General features: G+C 50.6%; 8 protein-coding genes across 8 annotated transcripts; 2 read left to right on the top strand and 6 right to left on the bottom strand.

Annotated features, from left to right (window-relative positions):
* Positions 1-716: 716 nt before the first annotated feature.
* On the bottom strand, positions 717-3,264 carry EJ05DRAFT_538657 (uncharacterized protein). Its single transcript, XM_033749472.1, has 2 exons — positions 2,378-3,264; positions 717-2,320 (listed from the first exon to the last, which is right to left on the bottom strand). Exons 1-2 carry the CDS (start codon positions 3,037-3,039, stop codon positions 937-939), a joined length of 2,046 nt encoding a protein of 681 aa, XP_033599914.1. The 5' UTR covers positions 3,040-3,264; the 3' UTR covers positions 717-936.
* A 422-nt stretch (positions 3,265-3,686) lies between these two features.
* EJ05DRAFT_390391 (uncharacterized protein) lies at positions 3,687-4,230 on the bottom strand. Its single transcript, XM_033741320.1, has one exon. It carries the CDS (start codon positions 4,128-4,130, stop codon positions 3,768-3,770), a length of 363 nt encoding a protein of 120 aa, XP_033599913.1. The 5' UTR covers positions 4,131-4,230; the 3' UTR covers positions 3,687-3,767.
* Positions 4,231-4,778, top strand: EJ05DRAFT_390392 (uncharacterized protein). The gene has a single exon (XM_033741321.1). The coding sequence runs from the start codon at positions 4,331-4,333 to the stop codon at positions 4,637-4,639; it is 309 nt and encodes a 102-aa protein (XP_033599912.1). The 5' UTR covers positions 4,231-4,330; the 3' UTR covers positions 4,640-4,778.
* Positions 4,779-6,486: 1,708 nt separating this feature from the next.
* On the bottom strand, positions 6,487-8,254 carry EJ05DRAFT_439702 (uncharacterized protein; the record flags this gene model as incomplete). Its single annotated transcript, XM_033741887.1, has 2 exons — positions 6,487-7,780; positions 7,830-8,254. The coding sequence occupies 2 exons, from the start codon at positions 8,252-8,254 to the stop codon at positions 6,487-6,489; spliced, it is 1,719 nt and encodes a 572-aa protein (XP_033599911.1).
* Positions 8,255-10,236: 1,982 nt separating this feature from the next.
* EJ05DRAFT_500996 (uncharacterized protein) lies at positions 10,237-11,381 on the bottom strand (the record flags this gene model as incomplete). The annotated part of the gene is made up of 2 exons (XM_033747055.1): positions 10,237-10,510; positions 10,567-11,381. 2 exons carry the CDS (start codon positions 11,379-11,381, stop codon positions 10,237-10,239), a joined length of 1,089 nt encoding a protein of 362 aa, XP_033599910.1.
* Positions 11,382-11,560: 179 nt separating this feature from the next.
* On the top strand, positions 11,561-13,475 carry EJ05DRAFT_390326 (uncharacterized protein). The gene is made up of 2 exons (XM_033741319.1): positions 11,561-11,916; positions 11,984-13,475. The coding sequence occupies exons 1-2, from the start codon at positions 11,914-11,916 to the stop codon at positions 13,373-13,375; spliced, it is 1,395 nt and encodes a 464-aa protein (XP_033599909.1). The 5' UTR covers positions 11,561-11,913; the 3' UTR covers positions 13,376-13,475.
* A 691-nt stretch (positions 13,476-14,166) lies between these two features.
* Positions 14,167-14,982, bottom strand: EJ05DRAFT_493235 (kinase-like protein; the record flags this gene model as incomplete). The annotated part of the gene is made up of 2 exons (XM_033746099.1): positions 14,167-14,207; positions 14,259-14,982. 2 exons carry the CDS (start codon positions 14,980-14,982, stop codon positions 14,167-14,169), a joined length of 765 nt encoding a protein of 254 aa, XP_033599908.1.
* A 1,084-nt stretch (positions 14,983-16,066) lies between these two features.
* Positions 16,067-17,245, bottom strand: EJ05DRAFT_500993 (uncharacterized protein; the record flags this gene model as incomplete). The annotated part of the gene is made up of 1 exon (XM_033747054.1): positions 16,067-17,245. The coding sequence occupies one exon, from the start codon at positions 17,243-17,245 to the stop codon at positions 16,067-16,069; it is 1,179 nt and encodes a 392-aa protein (XP_033599907.1).
* Between the last annotated feature and the right edge of the window lie 1,028 nt (positions 17,246-18,273).

Below are 18,273 nucleotides of genomic sequence, written 5' to 3'. Positions count from 1 at the left end.
GCGGCTTAAGAATGAGAGAATAAAAATGGGCGACGTTTTCGCTTGACCATGGGACGAAGCATTGTCGGTTGAGTGGATTAAGTCAATATTGGCCAACAAGCGCGAAAGATATAGTGTTGTCAGGTAGGCCATCATGCTTTCCCGACTTACGGTACAAGTCCCAGTTGCCGCAGGAGGCTGGTGGTGCCTACCGACCTTACGACACGACGGCCATGTAACTCTTTCTTCTTGTTCTAACTTCGTGAGTCGTGATGCCCCCGTATGTCTTGGCCTGAATGGGCTTGAGCACAGCCTCTAAGGCTCGCTCGATCAGCCATCATACTGGACTTTCCATATCATCTAGACTGAGGAATCATGAAAGTCAACCTTCGATGACTGTCCGCACCATCCGGATATGCCTATTCTCGAACCAAAACAGATAGTCTTTCGATACTAAGGATTTAGAGCTGAGGTCATGGGGTCAGAAAGGCAGAACCGTACCATTCCGATGTTCTACCACTCATCAAGTCCATGACCAATGCGGGATAGAAGGCCGGGGGATCGCGCGATTCTGATATCTAGTCTTGGATGAAAAATACGTGATGTGTTATAGATGTGAGAGGAGGCTGGGTGAAGAACTGGTCGGCATAGTGGCCCGCTGTTTGGTATCCAATAATCGTTTGATAAGTGACAAAGTCGACGTTGGGACCAATATGAAATGGTACTCTCGCCAATATGAGGATGATATGTCGCGCAAGCCTAGAGGGAGAGAAAAGAAACATATCTTCTCTTTCGATGGGTATAATAAAGTGCACTACATAGACCATAGCATGAGGCACTACTAGTCGCAGACTACGAGATTGCATTGCAAAACAGACAGACAAAAAGCGCTCACGAGGCCTGACTTCGTAGCTCCTGAAAACTCTAAAGGGGGAGGGGGGGGGTATATCCAACTCTTCAGTAAACCTTCCAATTAGCCGACGGCTTCAACCTATACGTCCGAGACAGCACGTCCAGACCTCTCCCTGCGTCCGACTTCAGCTCGCCCGCACTTCCCAAAGGATCCGGCCACTGGTACCGGATCTGCATCGTGGACGATGACCATGAAAAATCCCGCTGCTGCTCTCCTTTCTCCTTCCTCCATAGCTCGAATTTGATGTACCATCGTCTATCAAGCCGTCTCCTCCGTGATGCGGCAAGCTGTTCCACTCTCTCAAGGTCCTTGGCTTGAAGACTTGTCAAATAAGTCAGCTCGGCTTCGAAACTGCGGTCATTTGCCGACAGCTCCTCATGTTGCTTCTTTTGCCTGTTCTGCACTGCTCGCTCCTGTTTCGCGCGCAGGACGTTGACTGCAGCTTCATGCTTCTTCTCCAGCCCGTCGCGGAGGATGTACTGCTGTTGGAGCTTCAATCGGTCTTGGTCTGTGACTGTCCGCCGCAAGCCGGCTGGTTCACTTGGTGGTAGGGCACCGCGCGCGACCACGCCGCAATATGCTTCCATGTACTTTAGAGCAGTGGCGACATTTTGACGCTCCTCGTCTTGCAGCAAGCGGAGCTCGACTTCACGGTCCATTTGCATCTCCTCCAAGGTCTCGATGGCATGTCTGTGCTCGGCCTCAATGTCCTTCCTCTCTTGTTGATGGAGTGCCCAATAGTCTGACCGAAGACGGTCGTAGTGAACCTCAATAACGCGTCGTTGTCGGAATTCAAAGTCACGAGCCCTCGAGTATTGTTCTCGTTGCTGGTTCCGGAGCGATGCGAATGCTTGATCCTGAGTCGCCGTATCTTCTCGATCGGCATCATTGGCACTAGATCGCGAATTCGAGATCGATCGCCGTCGTGGTGATGTAGGTAAGGGATGCGTAGGGGATGAGAGATAAACAGGATTCTGTGTCGCAACACCAATGTCTAATTGTATTGGACTCAACAAAGGGCCATACGGTGGTATAGCCACGTTTAGTTCTAACGGCGTCGGTGTCGTTCGGCGCGATATCGCAGCAACATTGACTTCACTCATACTATCTTTACGATCAACGCCATAGGAGATAGCTAATTCGCGCTCTAGACTGTCGAGTTCGGCCTCGCTCATCACTCTGGTCAGTACAGATGCAGGGATAGGTACGCCACAGCAGCTCGGAGGGATCTTCTGATCCATCTCGAGAGCTTCCCTGATATGCATCCGTATGGCGAAGTTGGTCAGGCGATGCCCGCATTTCAGTCCCTGCAGTGGAGCATGACCGTCCGATGACAAGGACGTCGCTACAGGATATCGGATTGATCTGTGTAGCTTTTGTGGTGTCGATCCTGTGTCGTAGCCGTGGCAAGTGCAGGAGTAGCATTGACTAGAAACAATGTCATGAGCGCTGCAGAAAGAAACAGTTCAAGGACAGCGCACTCACCTTTGGCCTTTCCGGAAAAACGACAAAGATCCGCTTCTTATATTCAGCGACTTGGGTCTTTTGGTCTTTGACCCGAATGCGAAGGAGAATGTCGGCGCACTGGATGCTGCCGAAGCTGACCTCGATGGCAGCCGTGGCCGGATGTTGTCGATGACAGAATCATAGCTACTGTGACTCGAAGTGGAAAGCTTACTTTTCGATAGTCGAGAGGTTGATCTTGGTGCGGACAGAGACGACGCATCAGTCTGCGTGTCGCGCGAACTTCGCGATCGGTTTGTGATGTTCGTGGATAGCGATGAGTGCAGTGAGATGGAGCTTGGGTGCGGACTGGAGACGCCCAAGGACGATAGGATGGCTGAGATCTCTTGAGTGTCAGAACAAGTCTCGTCCTGCACATCCGCTTCGATCCCCGCTTCTCTTGCTTGCAGCGCATGAAGCTCGTCTAGCTCATCCTCCGTCTCTCCTTCGCCAAGCTGTAGCACGTCCTTGTCCCAGAGCTCAGTATCGTACACAAGAGGAGGACAGGATAGGTGTTTGGCGTCGTCGGTGGTATGAGTCGCAAGCATTTCGACAGTGGACCGCTCAGGCGCAGAAGTCCGAGGGCCTCGGCGTGGTGTTGAGTCGTGGGTGCAATCGGGACAACGGCCTTGGGTCTCCAGCATTCTCGGCCGAGTCAGACTCAAAGAATGCTCACGAGAAGCTGCATGCGGCGACCGGTTCACAGTGAACAGCGCAACAGGTCTGAAGGCATGACCGTTGGTTATTGAGCGGATGATATAGGTACGATGGAGGAAGCGGACCACAGGAAGGAATGTAGATACATTCTCGGCGATAAAGTAGTAGGAAGAGGCGGCGAGTGACAGTTATGACAGCAACCCACCTGGCATCCTCCTCCTCCTCCTCCCTCCCCCCCCTGACCCCGGGATGGCGGTCAAGGCGCCTGTTGGCAAATGCGGCGCGAAACATAGTGCGAGACTTGCGAGTGGACATGCAAGTCAAAAGAACCCAAGAGACGCAGGATGATCCTATCCCACTATCCCTGGGGTATCCTCGGCTCCGGTTACGTGGCAGACGGACTATATTATATTGTATCATTTCCTTAAATGCAAGGAGCAAACAGCAGCATGGTATATCAATCCATGATGTGAGACATTGTAAGACGGCCTCGAGCAGAAACGGAGGGCTTGCTTGGATATTCGGACAGGGCTGCTCGTTACGAGCGGACCGTGGCGCAACCTTGTCGATCTCCACGATTTCATCCACCTGGTTTGCAGTCACAGTGAGACTGGTAATACTGTATGGTATAGAGGGCTTGAAAGTCTAATTTGTTATTTGGTTTGGTAAAGTGTGCATGTGGTTGTTGTGGGCCCCCCCCCTTCAAACGGAGAATTCACTTTAGGCAACCCGTTGGCCGCAAGCCTTTCCCGCCATGCCCAAGGCTTGGTTGTAATAGAACAGAAGCAAGCACATGAAAAGGACAGTCGAACTTCGCATCCATCCTCAAAAACATCACGTTACTCGTCAGTCGCCCATCTCCAGCCTTACAGCCGACCAGCCTCCCTTCCATCATCCCACTGCCGAGCCCATCAAGCCCGAAATTGAAATGACGGAGGGAGGGCGTCTGCCGGGGGAACGCAAGCAAAGAAGAGGCGCAATCCCATCCCCCGTCTCCGCGCCGACATTCCCCCACCCCCACTGCCTTCTCCGCGTGTGTCCTCCCAGCCAGCGCCACAGAGAGAACAGAGCCCTTCATTAGTTGTCTGCTACAGAACAGAACCACAGGCCAGCCAGAGAACTGTTGCTGCCGATAACAACCTCCTGCAATATTCTAACTCATCACCGGTGGTCTTTGCTGCATACCAGAGGTAATATGAGACTGTTCAAAAGAGAAGCTACACAACCTGGTGAGACGTGCCACAAGAGCCTTAGGAGCGCCCACCACACTATAGATGGATGGCATACGCCGGGGTTTCACGGCTCTCTCGCCTCAAGTCGATCAGCAAGCAATACCATTGTTTGCGATGTGCATCCCTTGCGAGCCTGTTCCCTGTCAACACTTTTGCTTTCGTACATGCCGAACCGAAGACAAAGGACCCCCGCCGGGAAGATAAAAATCCATGCACCCCTTCCCTTTATCCTTCCCGATGGCGAATCCTACACGATCGTCGAAATGCCGTATTAGTAGTATTCATTCTCTTTAGAAGCTTAAAAAGCCTCTTTGCCGGAACAAACAAGCCAGGCAGCCATCGGATGACATGTTAGATGCGTCCCGTTACTAAACGACGGACGGTCGGTCGACTGAACTGCGGAGCTGCAGAACAGTCACAACACGATAAACACCGTGACCGAGCATTAATCCGATATCTGCCTACCTACGTACTCAATACTCTCGAGATCGCCGATCTAATGCATTCATTCATTCACACGATCCATACGCAGGCTCAGGAGACTTTCCGCGGTATCGGAGACTTCACACGCCTTTACGCAACCAACCGCCACCACAAGGTCTCGAATGACTGACTGAACTCTGAAGACTTGCTTACTTACTTGTCCATCGCATCCCATCCAATCTTGCAATTACCGTCTGGAGACGTGATATCTGTTCACACAAAGTCGTGTCGTGGCGATATATGTTCCAAACAATCACCTTCTGTTTCCATTGATTGCGCAAGCTGTAATTATCCAGGCTTCTATACATCGAATCACAAGCTACCTACAACGTACGATATGCGGGGCTTCCAAAAATCAAAACATAACAACACCACGCGTCATAATTACAGCTCTATCTGATGAATCAGACTACGACTACTACTACCTATACACCAACACCCCAGCAACGCGTCTCCCAAATCAAAGCCATTTCCACGCCTTCCATTATCAATCTTCAAGAATAACCGAAAAAAAACATGCCATTCAATGATAGGTAGTAGACTTGCCTACCCCAGTGTCTTATAACCTGACGTCATCCATCTCAGACTACCTACTAGTACCTACATTTTCATCCCCAAGACCAGGGATCCAGGCCCGGCTATAGGCATACTATGTATGCAGGTACGCAATGTAAACAGGTACAGTAGTAGGTAATTACCCATTTAGGCAAACGCGCAAGAGTATGTATCTAAATCAAGTCAACAATTTCATCAATTGTAAAAGACCGACTCTGTGGTAATTTGAATCCATAAGACGCTCCGACGGGGAATATATATATGTGGCTTCATCTTGTTTCCTGCAGGAGGCGCATATCCATTGGATCTAGGTTGTGGGCTGATGGCGATATATCACTTACTGTCAGCGTCTACTGCTATTTTCACTCCCTACAAGAAGAAAAAAGAGATTTAAGAATAATCATTGGCAATCTGGATGATAGGCCGAGCGACGGAAGGTTCGCGATGTCTTTGCGCTAAATTTCGTCGCAACACTTCGCCTGTTCTGCATGATAATTACCCTATTCAAAACCTTCTACGCTGTCACAATAAAAATAATAAAAGTCATCTACTTATGTAATAGTAATTTTCTTGAATTTGACTTTGCATGGACTACAAAAACCCATTCTCGCTTCCTTGGACGAAAGACGCATTCTTAGAAAGCCACCCTGTCTGTGAAAAGCCCTCTCAAAAAAATGCGCCTGTCGCGCCGCTGCTACGAAAGGGAATCAAAGTATATGACATAAACCAGACGAAAAAGCCCGAATACGGTAGGCTCGTCGTATACGTAACCCTCTTGTCAAATCCGCCTCCAAGAATCCCTCCAGCAGATCTTTGCGATCCGACCGTACATCGAAGTAGAAACGTGAACGTCGAAGCCGTCAATCATTGAACCAGCGGCCCCAGAGAGCGGGTTCTTCGTGAGAAAAGAGCAATTTTCGGCTGTCAGACTAGGGATATCGATAATAGAACAACAAAGGAAATGCATGCTCGGTGTACAATGTTACGAAACAAGAGTTATAAACTCAAGCACGACCAGCGACCAGGTCGACACTCGTGTGTTGCGACAAAAAAGATCAGACGACGGAATGTATGAGGGTCCGTCATCGATAGTGCTATGTGTAGCGATGTAGCGATGCAGTAGATAGATACTTGGAGGTCTCTTCAACTGCTCGCGGGTGACACTTAAAACTGGTTCTGAACAGGGGGTCGGTATGGCTGGTATTGTGGTTTGGTATTCTCGGAAGAATAACCGCCAGCGCTCGTTGCGCGAACTGCACCATTCGGAAGGGGCATGAGACTACCAGGGCTAGGACCCCGTCTTTTGCCATCGCCAGTCTTGACACGACGCTGTTGTGGGTCGCCGCTCCGGTTGAGCCTGCTCGTTCTCCAATCTTCATACCAGCGTTCACGACTTGCGGCCCTCAGTTCAGTCCGCCATTCGCGAAAGATACTCTCCTTCAATCGGATGAAGTCGCAGTGTTCAACATTGTATGGATCTGCGAAGCCCCACGGAAATTGGCGACCAATAACCTCAGGCTCATAAATGTCCGGCGATATGATGGACATTGGGAGGTATGGCAGCTCGGCATCATCCTTGGAAGGGCTAGACGCGATAGTTGCAGACATAGCGGACGCTTTACGCGTGTGAGTGGGCCTTTTAGCGTCGGGAGATGGACGAGGTGGGGATGAGGGGCTGGTAGAGGCCTTGTCGGAGTTTGTGTCCGTCTCATCGGAAGAGTCGCCTTCCTTCAAGTTGTTCAACACTGAGGACTTCTCCTCGTCCTCCTTGTCGGAATGCACAGCGTCGTCTTCATCACGCTCATCAAGGGCCTCCGAGTCCGATTCGTCTAGGTCGAGTGCCTCCAGCGGATCCAGCTTTGCCTGCTTCAGACTGTCCCAGACGACCTTCTTCAAGCGTGCCATATGCTTCGTCGTAATCGTGTCCGCCTTACTGATGACTGGAATCACAGTGGTCTTACCCTGTAGAGTCCGAAGAATCTGGAGGTCTAGGTCGTCATCAAGGCCACCAATAAGCTTTTGCTCAAGAGAGCTCTTGTTGCCGGTCTTTGCGCTACGAGCCGCAGCCGACAGATTCGCATCCAGTCTCACTGGATCGAGAACCAGGAAGGCGCAGTGAATGTAGGTGTCCCATACACCAAGAGCACGGACTACTTTTTGTTCCTCAGCAAAAGTTTCTTCAAACTTACCCTCGAGGAAAGTAGCCATCTCTCTCAGTTGAAGATCAACAATATTCTTCTCCAGACCTTGCGAATCCCAGATCGTAATGCCAACTCTTTCATGATCAATCTCAGTCTCGAGGTATTCGGACGTGAATGGAGAGTCAATGACCGATTCGGGCTGTCTGGGGTGCTGCGGGGGGCTTTGTTGACGTTTGTTTGCTGGCAAAGCCAAAGCAGTTCGTAGGAAATTGATGAAGGACGTCTTTCCAGAATTCTTCGCGCCAATGACCAAAATGCTGTAATGCCGTCAGAAAGAGTGCGACGAGAGTTTTGAGAGAAGCTTACTTGAAGGGTGTTGGATCTTTACGTCTACGCACGCGCCGAGGACTATTGATGGACGACATGGTACTACTAGCATAGCTGTAGCGACCGCGATGCGTCATACTTTCAGTCCTGGGGTACGGATCTACGTACTCTCCATTGCTTCCAGGAATAGGCGGAGGCCTGATCGGATTCGGGACAGGACTGACGCGACTGAAATTCATGCTTCTATGATGTAGAGAACCTTGAGATGTTGTACGGCGCGCGTTTTGTTGTGGTTCAAATTGACCGGTAGCGATGGCGACAGAATCAGGACGAGCTTCTTCACCTCCAAAGGTGTTTATAGTTGGGAGCGGAGAGTGAGACGGTAGGCGTGGAGCTTCTTGTGGGAGAAGCTGTGCTTGACGTTGGCGCAAGAGTTCCTGCTGCGCCTTCTGTTTTTTGCTCATCTTGCCAGACTCAGAGGAGCGCCTGAGGAAATTGAAACTTGAGCGTCGTGGCTCGAGGCGCGGCGAGATAGGTGACTGTTCAGCTTGTTCTCGTTTTGGGATCGCAGGTAAGGCGGTTGTTTCGATGGAGGGCTGAGCGCTGGCCTGGCGGGGAGGTGTAGCGGTAGCCATGGTGAACGGCGGCAGGTGATCACGTTATCTATACACGGGTGCGGAACGAGAATGCAGCCTTAAATGAAGGGGGCACCGCAGACCAAACAATGAGAAGAACGCTATTACCCGCAAGAGGTGGAGCCCTTTCAAATTGGCGCTTGTCTCAGGAACGGATGAAAGGGTCAGACAGGGTCGCAGAGCCTGCTTGACAGCTGAAATGGAAGAAGTCGACGAAAGAGGATGGTTTGATGAGGTTGAGGTCGAGAATGACGGGAGACAAAGATCGGAGGCGTGCTGCTGCTGCTGAAAAAAGACTTCTCCAGTCACGTCAGCTAAAGTGTTACTACTCCATAATGGCAAGGCGGCCTGGGTAAATTCTTGAGATTCTCTAATAAAAGGGGACAAAAGCTCGCGACCAGGATGAACGGTTGGAAGCTTGGGGCTCCACGCGGCTGGGATCAGGTGCAGTCAGGTACAAGGGCACGTACCAGAAAGGTTACTCACCCGACGTGGCTGCCACGAGCAGTCCTATGGAGCCACAGAAACACGCTGACAGCTGGCTGTGCTGTGGACAGACTAGTGGGAGGATTCCAGACAGACAGCAGGATGAATGTAAGGTCGAGAAAGAGGGAAAGCAGATATTGTTCGTTTGTCTGTAAGACACTTTGAAGCTGCCGCTGCTGCAGAGCAAAAACGTAGCGGGCCGTTCTGCACGTCTAGCTGGCTTGCAGTGCTCCGGATCGCCGTCGTTGTTCGGGAGTTGGATCAGTACCGGCCGAGCTGCAGCATGCAAACATGCAGTAGGCGTCCTTTGCGTGGAAAACGCTCGTAGAGACAAGAATGGAATGAATTGCTCGTGCGGAAGGGAAACAAGAGGAAGAGAACACGCGTCGGAGGAAAAACGTTAAAAAAGACGAGGAAAGATAATGACGACGGCACGGGTAGTAGCCTGAGCTGAACTTCCTTTACCTGTAATCTACCTATACCCTCCACGTACCTATCCAGCTATTATCCTATGTAGCTAACTGATTCCAGCACACAGTAAGTCCAACGAGGTATCGTGCTGCTGTCCACAAATCGCTGCACGAGCTGCTCCCCTGCATGCCATTCAGGGGTTTTACATGACTCTCGCCAATCAGGTACTCGGATGTGGCCCCGTACCAGTGATGAAACACGCTGAGCGCCCCCTTCGTACTTGAGACCTACCCATCCCATCTCATCCATGCATCTTCTAGAACCCTGTTGCTCCACAGTAATTACTTATGCTCAAAGCCATTGCATATAATGTTCTTTGTTCGACTGTTCTGCACTTTCATGATGCCGCCCGAACACTGGAACAGCAATGCGGATCGAAACAGTGGTGACCTAGCCTGCGCCGTCAAAAAGTTCCAAGGATCCGTGCGCCTAGACAAGATGTGGACGTGTTCCTCGGGAGAATCCGAACCGCCCCAGCCATGTGAGTTCCAGTAGTACTGCATAAGTAAGAATGCAATCCAGACCAATACTACTCACATGCATCCAATAGACAATGTGCCACTACATAGAGGATAGTGCATAGATCGCAGTAGCTCCATCTCTGAGTTATGGTATGCAGCAGCATAGCTAAAAATTGGTACATAGATCTTAGCTTTCCCGAGAACGGATCCTGAGGCATCAATATATGACGGTCGAACGCTCGTCATCTCGCATTGATCAGGAGTTCAGTCCAGGGATGAGAATGTCGACCAACACACCTTAAGAGCCCATCTCAATGTCGTTCAATGCTAGATAGTCATTTTCCAAGCATGGTCCGATCATAACCAGTCAATCCTCGACTCCAACAACCATCTTCAGCGACCTAACATGGCCAGTCGCGCCGGATGTATTCCTTCAGTGCTCTCCCCATTATCATCTACTGCCGGGCCTGTATCAGCCTCAGGCTCGCCCTCTTTACTCTTCTTGCCACGAGCCTTCTTCTTTTTCTCTCTCTCGGCCTGCTTTTGTTCCACAGTCTTCTCCGCGTCTTCATTCTCTCGGCGTCGTGCGCGCTCGTCGTCTAGCTTGGCATTCTTCTCACGAATTCGTAGTGCGCGTACTTCTGACTTGGCACCTCCTCCTCCGGCGCTGTTATCGTGTTAGCTTGCATGTCCGTTGGTATTGAGCGACCATTGCAAACTTACGTGAGCTCAACGTTGATCTTGCGCGGTTTGCTGATGCCATCATCGAATAAAGAGTGGTGGTATAACTTAAGACATGTCTTCATCCGGTCGTAGTCTGCAAACTCAATGAAACCAAAGCCTTTGCCCTTGCCAGTCTGTTTGTCTGTAGATAGACGTATACTCTCCGGTTCAATTTTGGCGAAGTGCTGTTTCACATGCTCTACTGTTGAGGTCTTGGGAAGCTGTCCTATGAAGCAGATAAAGCGGTGTTCCTTGGCTTCTCCGTTGCCCTCATCGTCATTTTGCCCACTGGAAGCTTTCTTGATATGCTTCGGCTTCCCATCCTTCTGTTGAGCATTCTCTCTGTTCCCATAGGGCACATGCTTGAACCCAGTCTTGGCTAGGCGCTCTTGCTGCTCTTTCTTCAGTTGTGCGCGGCCCTCTTTCGAGTATTTCAAAGGGTTGCGCTTCGGCTTCTTTCGTTGTGGCTCCTCTTTTCCTGCTTCCTTAGGTTTTATTTTGGAAGATTCTTTGGGCTGCTCCGCGCTAGTAACGTCCTCTTCGAATTTTCTTTTCTTATTATGTGAAGCAGGAGCGTTGGAATAGCTGATGTGGGTGACTGGCGTCTCAGGTTCCGACACAGCCCCTGAGAGTGAAATAAAACCGGTCGCATTATTGTCCCCGGGAACAGCCTCTGGTGCTGCTTGCTCCGTCGATTTGCCCTTCTTGCTTTTCTTGTCCAAAGTCGCCATCTTGTGCGCCTTTTTCTCCTTCTTCTTCTCTTTTCTATCCGCCTTCAGAGGCAGGACCTTCTTCTTGTATTTAGGCTCGGCCATACTTAAGCAGGTGAGTAGTCTTTTGTGAAAGTAGTGTAGATGACGCCGTCTACGAGTCGCGAAGCTGTCAACAGCTCAGTATTTTTTTACATTAAAATGTGGGGCTCGTGATCTACCGTAACCCTATCCTAATTAGCGCGCCCTTAGCCAAGCCTAGCTACAACTTGATACTCCGAAGCTCCACGGCTCTCATTTAGCTGTGTCAAACCGTGAGGGCATCAATTGAAGCCTCGCGCTTCGAGATTTGTTCTCTGCGGAGATCTGTTGGCAACATGCCTCCCTTACGCGCCTGCTATAAGAGACTGGCAGTTCCACGAACTCAAGGGGCGTCCACACGCTCGTATCGCACCTCCGAACCTCGACATTTCGCAAACAACCGACCGCATCTTCTTTTCATATCTCGAGGCAGCAGGCCACGGCCTCAATTGTCATTTCTACACCCCAGTACCTTCGGCAGACCTGGTGATAAAGGCCGATTGATGTCCACAGAGGACAGAGCATACTGGTGGTTCGTGGGAAAATTGTCATTGAAATGGTTCGTTTTTCTCAACGGAGGCTTCATAGCCCTTCTATTTATGATAGACGGTGTCAATGAAGTTCAGGCAGAACATAAATATCCAACACCTCTAGAATGGTATTACTTTATGAGAAAGCACTATCGAGCCGCGAAAAGCTTCGAGGATCCTGCAAGGAGCGGGCTGGGCCAGCCAGACTGGGTGAAAGCTGGAAGACATTGGAATCTTGCTATGGCTGGCTGTGAATGTACAAACTATGACGGTGTTGAGGGTGGCCCTGATAATCCCAAGCACAACGGAACATGGATACAAGGTTTTGACGTGCGACATAAAAGCGAACAGTGGCGACGGGCATACTTCGAGGTTTTGATGGGAAGTGCGCGAGCGGCAGAGCATCTTGAGGGCTGGGTCTATGATACAAGGAATATGGTGGCATGGTCAGGAGATCAGATTATCGGTCCATCGAATCCCAATAGGAAACCAACGGCACCTACTGGCGTCGAGCCACCACGCGAGGAGTTCTGCAGACCAGTACCGTACTGGAGACCTGCTGATATATACTACAACAAAATTGCGACCATGGTAGGCTTCACTTCTAGCCAGAATCTTCAGGGTGCAATCGGGTGCGGCGACTGGGCTCTAGCCCATTCCCAGCCAGACGTCGCATACGAGAAGTACAAGCAGGCCTTCGACATAGCTACAAAAAACATACCAAATGCATCGACCATTGTCGACACCTCAACAGGCATCATTCAAACCCCAAGTTCAGCCACCGCAAACATCATCCAAGCCTCTACATCCATGGCAACCTACTACGCCCAAACAAACAACTACGCCAACGCTCTCCCAGCCTACCTCTCCGTCCTTCGCGCCCGCCGCGCAGCACCCACAAACCCACCGAAAACCGCCCCAAAACGCAATAAAACCATCTTCGACCCCCTAAAGATGCTCTTCATCCCCCCTGAATTCCCACCCGTCCCGCCAACCGGCGACGAGCCTTTCGCCCGCAGCGCCGAAGACGACTGCGAAGACGCCGTGCTCATGACCTACATAGGCGAGATCCTGTACGCAATCAACGACCACGACAGCGGCTTGCGCTGGACGCGCGACGCCATCGCCCAAGCCGAAGAATGCGCTCGCGACGGCCGCCTGCCGCGCAAAGTGCAGAACAAGGGCCTGGAGTGTGCGCAAATAGGCCTGCGCAATATGAAACTGATGGTTGCCGAGATGGCCGAGGACGACGTGCAGAGCGCGGAGCGTAGGGCGCAGAGTTGGCGGCCTCGGTGGCTGGGAGGCGGTAATCGCGCCGGCGAGGACGCGCAGAGCAAGACGGTGATGTGGACGAAGGAGCTGGAAGATTTGGACGAGAGAAGTGAGAAGTGGCGGGAAGAGGCGCTGAGGAGGCTGGTGTTTGAGAGTAAGGACGAGACGTTCAATCCGATCAAGTGGCTGATGGAGAATTGGAAGCGGCATGGCTGAGCTGGGGGCTATGTGCGACTGTATATACTAGATGTCCAGGTGCACTTCTGACGAATGTACTATATTATATGTATATGCCCCTGCTGAACGAGATATCTTCCTCGACCATCAGCTCTCTTCGTAGCGAAGCTATCCTCCCACTCACAATCCCCAACAACACCAAACGTGCTCATACCACAGAAAAAAGTATTCTTGCCCTCCTACACTACCTAGAATCAATCAATGGTATGAGCTCAATCATGTAAATCATTAAGCCCTTAATCCCACGGAGAGGAAAAAAAGCTGCAGCAGAGCAAAGCAAAAGATACGCTAGGGGGGGCTTTATAAACCCTGCATGGTTTCATTTGTCTATTTTTCAATATATTTTGGTCTCCCTTGTGTGTTGGGATTTTGGCTCGTGATTAAGAGGTGGTGTGTGAGAATGGGAATGAGAATGAGAATAAGAATGAGGAGGGGGGGAGTAGAGGCTCGAGAATAGATTCTAGAGAGGGCAAAGGTCGGAGATATGGGAATGCAGGAGTAGATGGAGGATAATGTATGTTGTGGACTGGACTGGACCGTGTGCTGTGTTATGAGTTGTCAGTAGTGGATAGTAGTGCCCTGCCCTTCAATCATGCACCTGCGTTACTTTTCTTTCTCATAGTCATTGGCTCGACAAATGTAATAGCCTAACTTAAAGGGTCTACGACTTAACTGAGCAAGATTTGGCTCGTGATTTGGGCGTTGGCGTTTGGAGATTGAGGTAATCACGATAGACAGATCACGTGAGAATAGATCAGTTAAAGTCGCAATCAGAATGTGCTTGAAGGAGGCTTGCCTGGTAGCTGAATAGCTGAATCAATACTTAGCGGTGACATGAAATTTGAAAAGAAGCGTGGCATACCCTTGATATCCTGACAGACTTCATACGCAGTTTTGTACTTGCCTTTCCAGCAACCAGTAATTATGTTTCCAATGGGACCGAGATGTTTCGTCTCTGGAAACAAGGACTTCTCGAACAAATCTTTGATTTCTTTATCCGTCTGTCCGTCATAAGGACTCTGACCGCAAGTGACCTCAAATAGAGTAGACCCAAGAGCGAAAATGTCAGCCTGTGCCAACAGTAGTGATCCCGGTGAGCGATGACTGGCAGTTACTCTAACCATGAGGGGATGACCATCCAAAGAAGAGCCGGCAAAGTCACCGACCTTCGCGTTCATATTTCCGTCCAAGAAAATGTTTGCCCACTGGAGATCCCCATGAACAACACCCTTGGAATGAACAAAGGCGAGTGTATCAGCAATTTGTAGACACCATCGAAGCCGCTGATCGCCAGTGATCTCATCCCCATTCTCTTGAATATGCTTGCGAAGACCATAGTTGCTGGCAAACTCAAGGCGTAGGCCCGATCCACAAGGTCCCAGATATCGCAAAAGTCCTGGATGACTGCCAGACTCTTCAAAACGCTTGTAGATGGCCATTTCGATGCGAATTGCCTCGTCGTGCTCTTCGTCGTGAGGTGATTTGACCACTGTGCCGGATGAAGAGTCCAAACAGACGAAGCCAAAGTTACCCCATCCTACCAAATCATCTTTATTGAGGCCTGGTGGCCACTTGATCTGTGTCATATCCAAGTTATGTTGTCCATGCGGCTAAGAAAGACATTGGGTTTTAGTGGTGGTGAGAGAGGAGTTGCTGGGAGTTGACGGAAGCATGCTGCTACGTTGCAAGAGCATTAGTTAGATGATTGAACAGACTTGAACAGCGAGGTTGATGGTTTTCCTTACCGTGTGCTTTGGAGGATATGTAATTAGTGTCGAGACGGCAGTGTCCCTGCCAAGGTCCAGAGTTTAGAGTTCAGCGGAGCCACACGAGGGTAGTGTGGCGCGCTAACTGGCAAGAGGTACCATCCTTGACGGCGAAACTATACGCAACGCGCAAAATATCAGTGATAAGATCTTGTAATATATTAGAGATACATGACCAATCAGGTACAGTGTTCTCCTAAGTCTAAATAGAATTATTAGTTCTATAGTAGCGCTATAGTAAAGGAAACATCGTAGCGATATTCGGAGTACCACTCCGTGAAGTAGGTGAGGTAGCAAGTATATAAGTATAATTTTGGGAACAAAAGAATTTTGAGCTTTTATAAGTTTATTAACTTAGTGCAAAGTTTTATATTACTTTAACATTGAAGTGCTAGTCACGCGTTCCTGCATATAAGAACGTTCGGCACGCAGAGATGGAGGTTAGTTACTTTATTTTAGCTATTCGAGTGGTCAACCTTATTGAATTAGGTGTGTGGCTTACGAGAGCGAGCGGTAAATGCGCGCCGTACCCACTGTTGTCACTCTGAAAGTCGTGTCCACTAATCGATGGAGATCTAAGTCAGACGAAGGTTGGGGGAAGGAAATGTGGTGCATGAGATGTTTTGTAGGTACTGAATCTTATGTACGTTCTATTTGTCCATATATATGTATATGTGTATATAGCATAACACTTCCACGTCGACGTCTTGCTCTCTTTACCATCTCCTCCTAGAATAACAATGCAATACTCCAGGGACAGCACCGTCATCATCATCAAGCGTTCGTTGTGAGAGCTAAGCGTGTAGGATGCCAGATCCCAACGCCTTGCTTCTCACTCCGTGTACAGATGATGATAATGATGATGATGTCTTGTCAAAGCCCCAGATAGAACAACGCAGCCCCGTCAGTGACTATGGCTGATAGCATGAAACCTCCGCTGATGCGCACGACCAGCGCTCACACCTGCTCTGCGCATCTTCTTCGCCTGGATCGCGCCGTTTGCACACGTTGTACCCGCAGCGACGGGCTGCCATTGCACCGCGCCGTGGTTGCAGAGTCCCCATTGCTCCGATCCGTTACAGACGAGGGCGCCATCAGTGGTGCATGCTGTACCGTTGGCAGGTGGAGACGCGCTGCCAGGGGTGGGAGCAGGTGTAGGTATGGCGGGAGGAGTTGCTTGGACAGGGGCGGTAGGGGCAGGGGCGGCGTTGGTGACTGTGACGAGCGTTGTCGGTGTCGAGATGGGATCTGCTGGAACAGGGGCTTCGGCAGAGGGCGCGGCGCTTGGTGCGAAGACGGCGCCTCCGTCGTTCGAAGGGGGTGCGGATGCGACGGGTGCTTCTGCGGTGTATTGTCCGTTGTTGGCGTTGCCGCCGGCAGCAGATGTGGGCGTTGCTTGAGCAGGAGGGGCTGCTGCTGGTGGTCCGCTGTTGGCTTTGCATGGCCCTTCGAGCTTTCCCTCATTGAAAGCTGACGCTCTTTGGACTTCTTTTCCTGGGTTCGGAAACGCTGTGTCTTTGTTCCCTTCGGTTCGACAGCCCGCATCATCGAGATTGGCGACGAACATATCAGGGAGAGAGTCAAGACCAGAGGCATCTTTTGCACCGCCTGATACTGTGATGGGCGCACAGTTCATGTACATTTCAGGCTTGCCAGAGAGTTTGGCAAACCATGTCCAGGCAAAGGAGAGCTCGCCATCTGGTACTGCGGCAGGGAGGGTGAAGTCGAAGGTAGATGGACCGCCGTCGACACCCGGGCAGCCGCCTTCGATTGACTTGATGACCTTGAACTTGGAGTTCGCAGTAGGTGGGCGATCGGTCGTTACAACGAGCTGGCAAGACCCTCCGCCGTGTACGGCAGTTCCCTTGAAGGATAAGGTCTGTTTCTCGCCGACTTTCATCACGTTCTCCTTCGTAATGTTGAAACCTAGCTGAGCCTGACAGGGAAACTGAGCTCGGTCAATGGGACCGTTCTGAATTAAGTCTGCTGAAAATGGTACAGGATTGGCCATAATCATGTGTGCCACCGCGGAGGTAGCCATCGAGGCTGTGGCTACAGCTTGGAGGATTGTGGAGGTATGCATCTTCGACGTCAAGGAACGTGGTACTCGTGCGACAGTATCTAGACCAGCTAGAATATATTTGAACAAGGGTCTAAAAGGCCTAATCAAAGGCAGTGTTTGAAAAGTAAGGATAGGGAATGGAAGTTGCACTTGGCAAGAAAACAGAAGAGGGATGGAAAAGAGAGGTCGAGCGCGGAAGTGCTACAAGTTATTCATACCAGAAGTGAGTGACTGATGAAGAACAATGTCAAAGGTTCACAGCGGAAGGGTCTTACGCCATATTATATTGTTTCCGACCGATCCAAGAGTGACCACTGACCAGGCAAACGGACTGTGGACCAAGTAGAAGAAACACATTAGTGGTGTCCCTGAAAGTTTCAAAAGCCAAGTCAGTCGTCAACGCATAAGAGATGTTGATCGAAAGGCAACGAGCCAATGCTTCGTTATCCGATACGCGCTCGTGGCGATCACTTGTTTCATTTGTGCATAAACAACGCGGGAGAAACGACATTGAGTGGAAACACAAACCCCACATGGTTTTGATGTGCGTACCTAATACAATGCACAGGGCAGGAGGTAACTGGAAGCTGATTGATCGCTTAGGCGGTTGGACCAGCCGCATAAGATGGGGTTGATGTTTGCACGCGAGATGGTTGCATGAAGCCAATGGCCATCGTGAGACCAGGCGGCGGGTCGTGGCGTGAAACCCGCACGTCGATCCGGGCAACCTACCACCCAATCAACAACAGGTAAGAGTCAGGCCCTAGCTTTTGCGGAGAGTCGCTTGAGGCTTGAGCTCTCTTATGCATCGGACGTTGTCGACCTGCCAGGCGCTTCAAAAGCGTCCGACTGAGAAACCTCTTGCGTAAGCCCCTTGGCCTGGCAGCCTGGTAGAATAGCGAAATTGTGTCTATCATGCGATTCCACGTTTCATCGCACAGTCACACTATTGTAAGAAGCGCTGGACAAGGACCAGTGTCTCGTCCCACATCGGCAGAGGCCGATAGTAATCACCTTCCACCATACCTACGACCGCGCTACTGACAATA

The sequence above is a fragment of the Pseudovirgaria hyperparasitica genome (genome assembly GCF_010093815.1).
Source record: "Pseudovirgaria hyperparasitica strain CBS 121739 unplaced genomic scaffold EJ05scaffold_9, whole genome shotgun sequence".
Classification (NCBI taxonomy): Eukaryota; Fungi; Ascomycota; class Dothideomycetes; order Acrospermales; family Acrospermaceae; genus Pseudovirgaria; species Pseudovirgaria hyperparasitica.
Note: the sequence above shows the minus strand (reverse complement) of the source record. Positions and strands in the feature narration are given on the sequence as shown.

Coding starts and splice junctions, on each gene's coding strand:
- EJ05DRAFT_390392 (XM_033741321.1), top strand. CDS start 4,331: ATGGCATACGCCGGGGTTTCACGGCTCTCTCGCCTCAAGTCGATCAGC.
- EJ05DRAFT_390391 (XM_033741320.1), bottom strand. CDS start 4,130: ATGAAGGGCTCTGTTCTCTCTGTGGCGCTGGCTGGGAGGACACACGCG.
- EJ05DRAFT_538657 (XM_033749472.1), bottom strand. CDS start 3,039: ATGCTGGAGACCCAAGGCCGTTGTCCCGATTGCACCCACGACTCAACA. Junction 2,321..2,377: donor TTTTTCCGGAAAGGCCAAAG/GTGAGTGCGCTG, acceptor CATTGTTTCTAG/TCAATGCTACTCCTGCACTT.